The 14,437-nt window shown below is 34.0% G+C and overlaps 3 protein-coding genes across 3 annotated transcripts; 2 read left to right on the top strand and 1 right to left on the bottom strand.

The window, feature by feature from the left end:
• The first annotated feature begins 1,451 nt into the window (after positions 1-1,451).
• Positions 1,452-3,763, top strand: LOC21400296 (F-box/kelch-repeat protein SKIP4). The gene is made up of 3 exons (XM_010107643.2): positions 1,452-1,565; positions 2,329-2,835; positions 3,062-3,763. The coding sequence occupies exons 2-3, from the start codon at positions 2,354-2,356 to the stop codon at positions 3,657-3,659; spliced, it is 1,080 nt and encodes a 359-aa protein (XP_010105945.1). The 5' UTR covers positions 1,452-1,565; positions 2,329-2,353; the 3' UTR covers positions 3,660-3,763.
• A 990-nt stretch (positions 3,764-4,753) lies between these two features.
• On the bottom strand, positions 4,754-7,146 carry LOC21400295. The gene is made up of 2 exons (XM_010107642.2): positions 6,778-7,146; positions 4,754-4,971 (listed from the first exon to the last, which is right to left on the bottom strand). Exons 1-2 carry the CDS (start codon positions 7,004-7,006, stop codon positions 4,763-4,765), a joined length of 438 nt encoding a protein of 145 aa, XP_010105944.1. The 5' UTR covers positions 7,007-7,146; the 3' UTR covers positions 4,754-4,762.
• A 2,118-nt stretch (positions 7,147-9,264) lies between these two features.
• On the top strand, positions 9,265-14,388 carry LOC21400294 (integrin-linked protein kinase 1). Its single transcript, XM_024171927.1, has 11 exons — positions 9,265-9,475; positions 9,688-9,762; positions 10,021-10,101; positions 10,214-10,308; positions 10,644-10,764; positions 10,856-10,935; positions 13,118-13,180; positions 13,297-13,406; positions 13,490-13,575; positions 13,743-13,861; positions 14,225-14,388. Exons 3-11 carry the CDS (start codon positions 10,075-10,077, stop codon positions 14,358-14,360), a joined length of 837 nt encoding a protein of 278 aa, XP_024027695.1. The 5' UTR covers positions 9,265-9,475; positions 9,688-9,762; positions 10,021-10,074; the 3' UTR covers positions 14,361-14,388.
• Positions 14,389-14,437: the final 49 nt, after the last annotated feature.

Genomic DNA, 14,437 nt, shown 5'->3' with positions numbered 1-14,437 from the left:
GCGGAAGGAGACCGGCGGGAGGAGAAATAAATAAAATTAAAATTAAAAAAGTCATTTTCCTAATTTTACTTTTTCACTTGGTTATTTCAACTAAATTCTCTGATTTTGGTAAATAAAAGATCTACTATTTACTATTTAAGTGTGGGTAAATCCTTTACTTACCATCTAATGGTTATAGTTTATGCGATAAATAATGAATTTATTCAGTAAATTTTTATTTAGAGGCTGTTTAATTTGGGGATTCGTCTCCTGACTCGAATCATAATTCGTGATTCGCTACAGTATTTTCTCTCACAAAAAATGTACGTAAATCGAAAATGGTTCTAATCCATGAACCAAACGTCTCCTTACTAGCCAATAGGGATATTCTTGCAAAGATTTTTCTTAAAAAAAAAAAATTTGCATCAAATTGTAATTTTTAAAAATTTAAGGGTCAAATGATAGTTTTTTTTAGAATAATGGGCTGAATTTTAGTTAATTATATTTCGCCCTTCTAAATTTTTGAAAAATAAATCTATAATTTTGATAATTTTCTGATATTCTTGACATTTATAGTGATAAATACACATTTATCAAAATTATATTATTTACAACTCTTTAAACTTTACATTATTTATTTTTATTAAAACCTAAATTATGTTATTTCACTCTTTCTCCCGCAATAAGTATTGGGAGGGGTTGCAATTCGTGTTGGCGGGTCGTGTTCGTATCGTGTTGACCCTCTCAGTTGACACGAATATGCCTGACACGAACATGACCCGTTTATTAATCGTGTCGAAATACAAAACCCAAACATGGCCTGTATATTAGCGGGTTGACACGATTTATTAAACAAGTCATAAACGTGTCGTGTTAACCCGTTGATTATCTGTCAACCCGTTTATAAAATAGGTCATAAATGGGTCGTGTTAACCTATTTTTGAACATGTTTATAAAATAGGTGATAAATGGGTCGTGTTAACCTATTTCTAAACCTGTTTATAAAATGAGTAATAAACGGGTAATAAACGGGTTTTGTATTCGTATTATCTAAATATGACACGTTTAATAAACGGGTTATGGCAGGTCAATTGCGGATTGGCGGGTCAACCTAAAAATGACACGTTATTTAATCGTATTTCATGAGTTCGACCTAATTTTAATCCGGACCTATTTATGATAAATCTAAACTCATTAATTTTTTACGAATTTTATTTAATAAACGGGTTATGGCAGGTCAATTGCGGATTGGCGGGTCAACCTGAAAATGACACGTTATTTAATCGTATTTCATGAGTTCGACCTGATTTTAATCCGGACCTATTTATGATAAATCCAAACTCATTAATTTTTTACGGATTTCGAATCGTGTCGTCGCATCACTATCCGGATTGTGAGCCCTCAGACTAAGCCCACCCTAGGTATATAGCAACTCTCATCAATCACGCTTCTTTCTCTAATTTGCATTTTAGTCATCAAAAGCAAGCTTAATTCGTAAAGTTGTCGATAAGGCCAGTCTTTTTATGGAGATAACCTTCAGCAATTGGTAATTACCCTTTATCCACCACAATACCCAATTCTCACAGGTGAGTTGCAATTCTTCTCCATTTCTTTTGCCTTTTCTAATTCTCGGTTTATGAATTTTTTTTATTAATTAAATCTGTTTCTTTAGCATTTCCTGGCAAATTTCTTGCGTTGTTGATTCAATCAAGAATCTCGATCTATATTGTCTACTTTATTGGGGGGTTTTAATTGATTAATTTGATTAAGCGCTTTCTTTGGTTTAGTCTGAATCATTAAAATTGAAATTCAGAATGAAAATTGATGGGTTTTTCACAGCTTGGTCTAAATTAGATTTTGGAACCTCTTGGCTGGTGAATTGTGTTCTGGGTTTTTCCGTGAGAGTTTTTTTGATAGTGAAAATGGTCTTTTTGGTGAATAGATTGAATGTAAAAGATAAATACTCATCCTGTTTGAAATTCAGAATGTAAATGAGAAATGTGAAGCTTGGGTGCCATTGCCAAGAGGTTTCTTATGAGTTTTGTTCATAAACGTTATATCAAGGTGAAAACGTGATCTCATAACGATCAAATATGATCATCTTTTATATTTAGAGGTAATGAAAAAAAGCATTTATAAAAGATTCTTCATGAAAAAATAATTATGGATTGTGGACATTTGCATATAAATAAAAAAAATAAAAAAAATAAACACTGACGGATTGTTGGGAAAAACTAACAATGCTGACATTGAATTTGCATATTGAAAAGAGTTCTTGTTCCCGGAATTCTCTGATATAAAGCAACAGCTGAGAGCAGCACCCCAAATCTTTTGTGTGGAATTTTTCAGGTCTTAAACCCTAGCTAGTATTTCAATGGAAGACCAAGATAGTGCATCAGATGGGATGAACCAAATGGAACCAACTCAACAGTCCCTTATTTGCGGGCTTCCAGATGACATTGCTCTTCTATGTCTTGCTCGAGTTCCCCGAAAGTACCATAGAATCCTAAAATGTGTTTCAAGAAGATGTAGAGATTTAGTATGCAGTGAAGAGTGGTATTCTTACCGTCGAAAGCAAAAGCTTGATGAAACTTGGATATATGCTTTGTGCCGAGACAAGTTAGAGCAATTTTGCTGTTATGTTTTGGATCCCAGTTCACCTCGGAGGTGTTGGATGCCAATTGAAGGGCTTCCACCTCGTAGCTTGAAGAGAAAAGGCATGTGCATAGAAGTGTTGGGAAAGAAAATTTACTTGTTGGGTGGTTGTGGTTGGTTTGAAGATGCTACAGATGAAGTTTACGCCTATGATGCTTCAGCGAACGCTTGGTCTGAAGATGCTCCCTTGTCAACTGCAAGGTATTGTTGTCTGCTTGTGTTTTTTGCAAGCTTTAAAGATTATTTCCATACGCTTTATGATGAATGATAATGAAAGCTCTTTGATGAATACATGTCAAAAACACGAGTTCATTTTACAGCTATTTAGTATCATTCAGTTTCATCATATTGTCTATCTCTTTCATTCATTAAGAAGAGGTGTTCGACTTCGCAATTATGGCTTTTACATTTGTGTTTTTCTTTGCAGGTGCTATTTTGCTTGTGAGGTTTTAAATGGAAAAATATATGCCATTGGTGGATTAAGTTCAAAATCAAGTGATTCACATTCTTGGGATACTTATGACCCCTACGCAAGCACTTGGACATCTCATTCAGATCTGAACATTGTCCCTGAAATCGAAGATTCTTTTGTCATGGATGGGAAAATTTATATCCGATGCTGTACCTCACCCGTAACATCTCATGTGTATGCAGTGGTTTATGAACCATCAAGTGGCATATGGCAGCATGCAGACGCTGATATGGTGTCAGGTTGGAGAGGTCCGGCAGTCGTAGTTGATGGGACGCTTTATGTGTTGGATCAGAGTTCGGGAACGAGGCTTATGATGTGGAAGAAAGAGACTAGGGAGTGGGTGCCAGTCGGGAGGCTGTCACCCTTGCTTACCAGACCACCCTGCCGGCTTGTGGCTGTTGGGACGAGCATATTTGTCATAGGAAAAGGGCTGAGCACTGTTATGCTTGATGTCGGCAAAGCAGGAAATGTGGAAGGGGCAATGGTGAGTTCCTCCATACCCAATTTAAGTTCAGATGATGATGTAATTAGCTGTAAATGTCTAACAATTTGAAATTCTATTTGTATTCTTATATGCTTCTGGTCTGACTAATGTCTGATTGAAATGTCATTGTTGATATACTCGTACATTATACATATAAACATTTGAAATTTGTACCTTACATCGAATATTTATTTGTTGTGAAAAATATGCTGTACCGTTTTAGTTTTTACCTATGTTCATTTTGGGTTCAGTTACTAGAAGGAATGAAATAACCGATGTGATTGCTAAAGGATTATTTTGGTCATGACCTGTAATCCATCGCCGCACCATTTGGCTAAATGCATTTTATTTTGCTACAATATTTTTTCTAAAAAGAAATTCAAATTTAACTTTTTTGTTAAAGTGTTTTCTTTAACATAAATTTATTTTTTAACTCAAGTTCAAAACTCGAACTAGCGAAATGAACGGGATTGTACTTTTGTTTCCATGCACTCTGATTCACAAGCTTGGCTTTTAACCACATACTGTTCTTAGCTAACCAGACGAAGAATGGAAAATTGCCAATCGGTTTACCCTTTTTTGCGTGCGTGACCTAAATTGGTGACTCCCAACAATCTCTAGATATTTAAACATGTATTAAGGCATAGTGAGTGCTAGTTGAGCTTCTTGTGGACGTCAATCTTTATATGCTGAAGAATCAACATTATCACAAACAGAATCTGCTGCAATAACGTAAAATTGTGTTCTTCACTTCCATAGATCAATTCCAGAAAAAATGGCACGTCTTTTAACTTTAATTGTACATTGCATACAGCTCAATCCAAGGATTTTAGCTGAAAAAATGAAAACCGCTTGATACAAAGAAAACGAGGTGAAGATAAGCTACCTGGTATGACAAATGAAAAATAATCATGTCATCCTACTATGATACACGCCAAAAGCAATGGTTTCTATTTTTTTATTATTATTATTTTCCCTTGATTCCAATATAATGAGAACTCTGGAATCAAATATCAAATGACAACTCCAATTGGTGTTTTCCTTTCCAAATGCTGAAGCATGGCTTTCATTATAGGAACCGGAGTTCATCAATCATTCTAACAAGTAACACCTATGTCATTCCTCATCCAATTAACAGCTGATGCAACACCAATTAACGGTGATAAAGTAGGTCAGCTAGTCCTTTTTCTTTTAAATGCCGGATGTATGGTTAGGTTTTGAGAATCTAATTTGTCAATCTTCAAAAGACATTCTTGCATCCTCTTCACGACAACAGGCATTGCAGAGGCATTGCTTGAAATTTTATCTTTAAGCAATTGTATTTTCTCAAGAGTCCCTTGAGCCCCATTTGCTGGCACGTTGGAAGTAACGTTTCCTGCATCTGTACAGCGCAAACATATTCAGTGCGTCTGGCACGCAACAAGACCATAAAACCAAAGTTTTTGGAGGAAAAGTAGGCATAAGTAAAAGCAAACACATGAAGGAATGAGTTCAACACAAACTAATTAGAGAGAAAAACAGGGGGGCCAAATAGAGACCACTATTTTATAGGAAATTTGGCACACATAATTAAGGAGATTTGGTTCTTCCAATTAAACAAACAGTTATTATTGCCATTATGTCTTCACCATAAAACCAAAGTTTTTGGAGGAAAAGTAGGCATAAGTAAAAGCAAACACAAGAAGGAATGAGTTCAACACAAACTAATTAGAGAGAAAAACAGGGGGGCCAAATAGAGACCACTATTTTATAGGAAATTTGACACACATAATTAAGGAGATTTGGTTCTTCCAATTAAACAAACAGTTATTATTGCCATTATGTCTTCACCGATAGACATGTGAACTTAAACGTGTTGCCCCTTTCCCTGCTGTACCACATCCACTGTCATATAAACTTATAAACTATTCATATAATCATAATCTTCGAAATGTGAGCACAACTGCTTCTGTCTTATGATCAAGCCTACAAGGGTCTTAGCTATAGAAAATATGGATTCACTAGCAGCTGAAATATTATTACCCTTTGCAAAAAACGTCCAGAAAGGGAGGTATCATTTAAAGTCTATTGTAATTAAGTACCAAGTGTGAAAGTTTCAGAACTGATGATCACAAACAGATAGTGGACCTGTATCTGGATCTCCTTTCCAAATAACCTTCATTTATGGTAACAACTAACAAACTTAGGCAAAGGCCTAACCAACCACGGGTTAATAATATATTATGTTTTGAAGTTGAACATAAACTGAGGTCACTAATGGATCTACCTAACTTAATACGACGAAGCTAGAATGCAACTAAGCTTTACGAATGATGAGGGAGGTATCATTTAAAGTCTATTGTAATTAAGTACCAAGTGTGAAAGTTTCAGAACTGATGATCACAAACAGATAGTGGACCTGTATCTGGATCTCCTTTCCAAATAACCTTCATTTATGGTAACAACTAACAAACTTAGGCAAAGGCCTAACCAACCACGGGTAAATAATATATTATGTTTTGCAGTTGAACATAAACTGAGGTCACTAATGGATCTACCTAACTTAATACGACGAAGCTAGAATGCAACTAAGCTTTACGAATGATAAATGGGTTGAGATAAGCCAAATGTCAAGATCGTTTACTTTCATTATGAAACTAACTTGTAAAGATTGTTTATGGCTGAAACGCAAAATTCAAGCAACCCAGTTGTATTTAAGTATCAGAAACATGAGCTTAATGGAAACAATCAATGTCCTTACTCCTTAGCATCTACGATAAACGACTTCCGATGTAACCAAACTTTTTACCCACATGGATTATGATTTTAAAAAAAAAAGAAAAAAAGAAAAAAAAAGTTTGCATTCTTTTAGAACTGGAAAAGATTAATCCTCTTCCTTGACCAAAATACCAACAAATTCATCTTTTGACCTCTCAACCCTTGCGAGATCAACTTCCTTACTTTTATGCCATTAACAATCAGAGATATTAATCAACGTGTCTTACCAACTACAACCCACTAGTTTGCAGACCTAAACCCCAAAAAAGACACAGAGTTATAAATTATAACGCACAAAATGAATCTCAAAAACACAATTGTGACCGGCTTATGTTCCACAATCAAATTATACCAACAGAACCTTATAAAAAGAAAATCAAAACAAAAACAAGAGAACACTCCAAAAATTTGAATTTGGGAGAGAATGTACCTGGATTAGAAACTTCTCCGGAGGTCCCAGGCTCTGAAAGATCAGGCAAATAGGGTCTCTGAGCAGCGAGAACCGAAACGAACGTGTTCTTCAGCTTTTCCGGCAAGGCGGCTCTGTAATGAAGAATCTTCTCCGCCAATTCTTTCACTTCCGACTCCAGCTTCTCCAAATCTTCCGGTTCGACGTCGGTCGGCGTCTCCGGGACTTCAAGGGGTTCGCTCGACTCCATGGCTGAAGAATTCGGAACCCAGGCGCAGAGAAAGAAAGAGAGAGAGGAGTTGCGAGAATTCTGAGTTGCAGGATTTTGGAAGGGAATTGGAATTTTTGACGTTAGGGTTTTTCAAACTTTTAAATTTTGAAATTTGGGGATTTTCATTTTGTAACGAGTCTTGTTATTTAAGACTTGGTGGATGTCAATGATAAGGACTCTATCAGGGCCCACGCTGGGTAGGAAGTAACTGAAATAAATGAAGATTTAACTACATATATGTTGTATGTTACAAATTTGCACTTAAAAAAATAACCTGAAATGACATTTTATTAATCACCCATAACTACCCACACAAAAAGGGTATTTTTAGAATAATATTATTTAATAACTATTAAATAGACAAATTGGTAAAGACATATTCTAAACATAGAGTATAAAATGATCATTTTATATAAATACTTCATTCATAAATAAATGAGAAAAAATTAGAATACCACTCAAGATTTTAAAAGATATTATTTATGTTACTACATTAAAAAATAAACAAACTTCATTCAATTAATAAAGAGAAAATAAAAGGCCATTATGACACTCAATCATTTATAATGTCATAAATAATAAGTCCGTACAAAATCACGATAAACTATGTACTTTTCTCTAAATTAAAAAGTTCAAAATATATGAACAAGTTTTCTGTGTGTTTGTTTCATACGGTTCATACCTTTTTGTTACATTACTTTGTCTTATAAAATTTAAATTTCTGTTCAAATTTTTTTATTCAAACCTATAAATCAAACAAGCCTTATCAATAGATTGATTTTATTGTTCTTAGTAAAACTATTTAATAGTCTAGGTGTACAACATTATTTTGCTTACGTGGTACTAAAAGTGAAAGCTCGAGTTGCTCAGCTTTGCTTGATGGCCCGAATAGGAATTTTGTGCCGGGCTGAGCCGGAATTTATAAGGTATTTAAAAAAAAAGAATTAATTACATATATGTCTATTTTACAATGGTTGAAAAAAAAATGTCAACAAGTTGTTATATTTGTATATAAGTCCGTAAAATAAAACATTTCTATACCTAATTAACTACTTCTTAAAATTATCACAACCACTCAAATAAAAAGGTCATATTTGGAATTATTAACATAAAATAGACAGAATGATAATATTGTTGAATTAAAAGTATTTTCTAAACATGAAAGATAAAAATGATCTTTTTGTGTAAATAATTATAAAAAAAATTTAAAAAAACCTAAAAGACAAGTAAAAAATATGAGAAGACAAGAATAAAAAGACCTTCCTCTTTAAAAATAAAAAAAAACCTTTTTTCATTTTTTTTAAAAAAATGTGTTTTAATCTGCATTTTTTTTTGAGAAATTTTGATTTGCATCTCGAGAACTAAAGAGGGAGAAGGTTTTTCAAAATTTTTTCTCTTTTCTTCTGATTTTTTTTTTTTGTTTTTATGATTTTTGAAAAGAAATAGTTGGTTTATTTACTTTTTGAATTTTTTTTTTGAAGTAAAGTGTTTTTATATATTTTTATTTATTTTTAATGTTTAATCACTTTTTATCGATTTCACTAGAACTTAATATGTCTAATTAATTTTTAATGGTATGTTATATTTGCAAAACTGTTATTTTGTTATATTTTCTATCGATTTGGTGCATTTTATATGTTTTGATAGGTCAGGAGATATTTTAAAATATATAAAAAAAAATCTTTTTACATTGCTTGACTTGCGAGAAACCGCTGGAAAATTGGACAAAAGGGAAATGATTAAGTTGATTTTAAATTATGCATAGGTGAAGAGTACGAAGTTTTTATTTATTTATTTATTTGGTAAAATCCCATAAACAGACGCTCATAAATTCTTGAAGGCTCCGAAATATAATACAAAACTCACATTTTCGATTACATCAAGATAAATCATGAAAACCCCACTTTCTCAATCCTTTCAAAAAGATCATGGTCTTCATTTGGGGTGTTTTTTTTAGCTAGTTTAAGAGATTTTCACTCCTTTTTTCTTACTCATTCTGTTTTCATGAAATTGATTTCATGGAAGATAATAAACCTCTATTTTCCCCTCCTTCTAAGGTGATATTTCTTTCGCTTCTAAAGTTTAGCCTTGAAAATTGCCAAACAGTTTTGTTTTGTTTTTTTTTTTTTCTCCTTGAGTTTTTGAATTTCCCACCAAAGAAAAGAAGCTAAAGTATGATATTGGTTTGCCTTGTGTGACAATAATCAGAAAATGCATTCACAAGCAGAGATCGACTTAGAAGGGCCATATCGCCTTCTGTATTGTTCAAGTAAAGGAGATAAAGCAGGGGTTATACAGGAGTTAGAGAAAGGTGTGGAACCAAATCTTGCTGACTATGACAAGAGAACAGCTCTCCACTTGGCCTCCTGTGAAGGCTGCCTAGAAATCGTTGTTCTGCTTCTCGAGAAAGGCGCCGATGTCAACTCGATCGACCGCTGGGGACGCACTGTGAGTTCCTAATTAGAGGAAAGGATATTCAATTCCTTACTCTCTTGAGCACAAACTTGATTTTGAGAGTTGTGACATGAAGAAGAATTGGTCACTCCTTATTTGTGTGTACAATACCTTTTTTTTTGTGTTTCTACTATAGTTAAGAAGAATTGATATATCATTGTCGTTCCATTGCTAATTTATGATGTTTAATGTTTGGCATTGCACAGCCACTATCAGACGCTCGTAGCTTCGGTCATGATGGGATTTGCAAGATATTGGAGGATCACGGTGGAACAGATCCGGTAATTTTACTTTCAAGTGTAGCTTCTGAAAGAAAGTCTTTATTGCCTATCTAGTTCTGCTTCTATAATTGAAATCGGCTAATAGTATGTCTAAGATTAAAATGCTTATTGTTTGTCAGTTCTCATATTATAGTGCCAATGGAGAATCATTTGATCATACTATTGTGTGATTCACAGATTCTATTCACTACATGTAATGATGAAATGTTTCTTTCTTATGTCAGTTTCACATTTCTAATTTGTATTTTATTGAATTAGGTGGGAGTTGACTCTCACTTTCCTTGCTATGAAATTGATTACAATGAGGTGGACATGATTGAAGCAAAACTTATTGGAGAGGTAATTTCGCAAGCGAAGGAAGCTTGAGCCCATTTTTAATTTAATTAATTTTTCTTTTTGTTGTCGAAAAAAGCTTAAATGTTTCATATACTTGGTGATTGAGATATAGCAGGGAGCCTATGGTGAAATTTATTTGGTAAATTGGCGTGGTACAGAAGTCGCTGCAAAGACAATTCGTCCCTCTTTCGCATCAAATCCTAGAGTAAAGTAAGTTTATTCATCTGAAGATATTTCATAAAATCCTAATCCTTAAGTAAAGTAAGTTTCTTATCCGTGATATTTCGTAGTATATATAGTATTAACCTTGTGGAGTTAACAGATATGTCTTTATGTCACGTACTATTATCGATGGAATTTTAAGTTTTAGTAGTTCGATAAAGATAGAATTTGAATTCTATGATTTTCAAGGATTTCAAATGCATTTAATTTAATCTTCTTAATTAGTAGGTAACAGGTATGGTGTATTAAGTGTTAAAATTTTTGTTTATGTTTCTTGCTACTTACCAAAAGAAAATGCTACAATCTAAATTTGTTAACTACAGAGATACTTTTATGAAAGAACTGGCTTTGTGGCAAAAGTTACGCCACCCTAACATAGTGCAATTCCTTGGTGTTCTAAACAACTCTGACCGATTGATCTTCCTCACTGAGTATCTTTGCAATGTGAGTTTCACTGAATTGATTTATTATAAGAGTATTTTCTTTTTTGTTCAAATTCATAATTATGGTTTTCTATCCTATGTGAATTTGCCAGGGAAGTTTGTATGACATACTAAGAAAGAAAGGAAGACTAGACCAACAAATAGCAGTTTCTTATGCTTTAGATATTGCCAGGTTCCCTTCTACTTTTTTGTACTATGCTTCTTATTCATTGACTTTGTACTAAGCCACAAAAGTTTATACAATATACAAGTAAGTACACACAAAATTTGATACAGAAACTGCAATTTCTTGTGCCTTTTAGACATTGCCACGTTTCCCTCTAGTCGTATATACACAGATTTGTTCTATAATGGCATGTTTACTTCACATGAATTCATGTGAAAAGGAAAAGGAAAGTGTTTCCCTTTTCTATTTAATCATGTGTTTACTTATAAAATCAAGAATAGTAATTTGATGGGGCCCACACAATATAAGGAACGAGAAAGGAAATGTCAATCCTAGCACCACCATGATATTAGCTCCCGGTTAATGGGAATGAATGACATATTATAAGCCAATGATTGCTTCACTATGCAAAAGTATATCTTAATAATTATACTAACAAGAATTATGTTACGTAATTTTCGCAAACGCAAGTGCACGTTATCGTATCAAGTAGTAAAGTTCGTAGAAACGAGTATCGTCCCACGAGGACTGAAAAATATTAATTACCGAAATTGTATCAATACTAACTTTATTTGAACGAAATAAGCAAGTGAGAATTTTTATATAAATAACACTAAACAATCTAATTAACAATTTAAGTAATTATCAAAATTCAATAATAACAAGCTCTAGGGTTTCCGATTTCACCAAATCATTCCGCCTTGAATTATCTATCTAATCAATCTTAAATTATTCCCCTTAATTGACAGTCGAAAATCCCTAAATTAATGCTCCCTTCCGAGTTACATCAAAAATCCCCTTAATTGCTAACCCACTATATTCTAATGTGAATTTCAAACAATTAAAGAGTCATTAAGTTTTATGGATTTCCATGTAGCAACCACACCAACCATGCAAGTATATCCCTATCTTACATGCAATCAATGGAATTCAACACAATGATCGAAAAACATAAATCTCCTTCCGGTTTCATTATGAATTAACTAATCATCCAATTAGTGGCCAATTAATTAGAAGCATTAAGAACAGTGATGAAAACTCAACTAGGATGAATAATTCTTCGATTGATATGATAACATAATTCAAAACATCATGATCCGGCTACATCGTAGCCCTAGAATAGGAAACTTAGAACATAATGAAAAGATAAAACATCTTAACAATATTCTTAAACATGAGAAGAGAAGAAGGAGAAACTATTTTGACGAATTGAAGCAGAATTCCGTTCCCGGTTGATTCGTCTTCTCATCTGCAGTAGAAAAGTTCTCCGTTCTCGTTTCTAAGTCCCAGCCTGACCTAATTGACTCTAAAAATTCCTATTTATAGGTTCGGGGTCGTAATGGCACTTTTGGTAATTATTTAGAGATTAAAACATGAAAATCCCGAACTGGCGCCGTGGTTCTGCTTCAATGGCGCTGCGGCGTCATAACACAGGCCTTCAAAAATTCGAAGTGGTGCCATGGCTCTGTCCCTGGGCCCCCATGGCGCTGCTCGGCAAATTTACGATGTACGATTTTCTTCTCTGTAGCGCCATGGCTCGACTTTATGGCTCCTAGGCGCTTTGCTCTCGGGTTTGTAGTACTAGAGAACTTGTTTTTGGCGCCATGGCTCGACTTTATGGCGCCTAGGTGCTTTGCTCTCGGGTTTGTTGTACTGGAAAACTTGTTTTTCCTCTATCTTCGAAGCCTAGGTGCCCCTTTACAAAGCTTTAGCGCCCATTCTTCAATTTTGCTCCAAAAATTCCCAAAAATCACCAATGGACTCCCAACTGAAACAAACCTACAAAATAAATTGAAAACACATAAATAACTCCTAAAAACACCTAAAAACTCACAAAATAATGAGTTGGGAAAATGCAAATGTAAACACATATTCAACTCATCAAATTATATTCTTAAGTTTAGTAACACAGGAATGAGAATCAATTACCCTCAGTATTCCTACTTTACCTTTCAAATTACATTCCATTACAGCTTGGTAAAGGTGCCTCAATATGTACCAAGTGTAACGAAGTCATCTCTATTAGTGGGAATTCACGCGTATAGTAGACTCGAGTATATTTAGTTTTAGTTTTGACGATGTTTTTTTCCTTTGTCTTGGCACTCTTTTAGTATATCTCATTTGTAGTTTTTTCTATTTTTGGTCAATCTTTACGTAACTTAATTCTTCCACTCGTGAAACGTTGCAGGGGTATGAACTATCTCCATCACCATAAACCACATGCTATAATTCACAGAGATTTGACACCAAGGTACTTCAATCTGGATCTCTATATTAGCACTAACTAAATAACTTGTGAATCAAGCCATGTGTTTTTGTCTTGAGGTCTTTTAGATGCACTGTAATTATATTATGTGGGACTTACAGAAATGTGTTACAAGATGAAGCTGGGAGGCTTAAGGTTACTGATTTTGGACTAAGCAAGATTTATCAGGAGAAAGATCTAGGTTATAAGATGACTGGAAGAACGGGTTCATGTAAGAGATGTCTCACTAAAACTTCTATAATCAAGATGCTTTTGGTAGTTGCTCTAATTTTTCTTCATGAAATAATTTGCTAGACCGTTACATGGCACCTGAAGTTTATCGTCGCGAATTATACGGGAAAGCTGTTGATGTCTTCTCATTTGCTCTGATAGTGTATGAGGTAAATCTAAATGAAGCTCTAGAATCAGTTGATTTCATTGTTTTCCTTTGAAATATTTCTCACGTCAGTAAAAGTCGTAATATATAACTAATCTTTCAGAGTCTTCTACACGTAATTATTGAATTTAGGTTTTTGAGATTGACATATATGGTTATGTTTTTTCCTAGATGTTTCAAGGAAAACCATCAAATCTGGCAGAGGACGCAGAAAGTGTTGCAGATAAGCGAGCATATGAAGATTACCGACCACCTCTCTCGTCTTCCCTTTTCCCCGACCCGATTAAGGAGTGAGTTTTTGTTAGATAGAACTTTGTTATGTAGATTTGGAAAACCGAAAGATTATGCACGAACAGATGGTGTTGACTGTTGTGTCATTACACAAACGAAAGTATTCTCCTTGGTTTCTACTTATATTGCTCTTAAACAATGGCTCTGCTAAAATAAGCATGAGTTATGACTCTGAGAGAGATTACTTTAAGAAGGCATTAACAATATTGTCTCATGGCTACTCAACAGTTCCACTTCAAAGTGAAACGAATTATCCTCCCATGGTTGTATTTTTCAATAGCTAACATTTTATAACACAAACATGTTTGACAAATGTAACAATTATTTTTATTTAATTATTTTCATTTATTTTTTCATGCCAGGCTTCTTCGACAATGCTGGCACAAGAATCCAGATTCCCGACCTACATTTGAGCAGATAATTTCTGAGCTAGAGACCATCCAAGAGGAGTTCAAAAAGAAGTCAACAATGTCCTGTTGTAGTTGTGCCATTCTATGAATCTGATATTTTGTTAATGAATGTTTAATTTCTCTCTACGTGCATATGAAACAATCATTTGGCTATCTACACAAGTC

Source organism: Morus notabilis, unplaced genomic scaffold (assembly GCF_000414095.1).
Source record: "Morus notabilis unplaced genomic scaffold, ASM41409v2 Scaffold902, whole genome shotgun sequence".
NCBI classification, from domain to species: domain Eukaryota; kingdom Viridiplantae; phylum Streptophyta; class Magnoliopsida; order Rosales; family Moraceae; genus Morus; species Morus notabilis.
The sequence above is the reverse complement of the archived record's forward strand: the minus strand, read 5'-3'. Positions and strand labels throughout refer to the sequence as shown.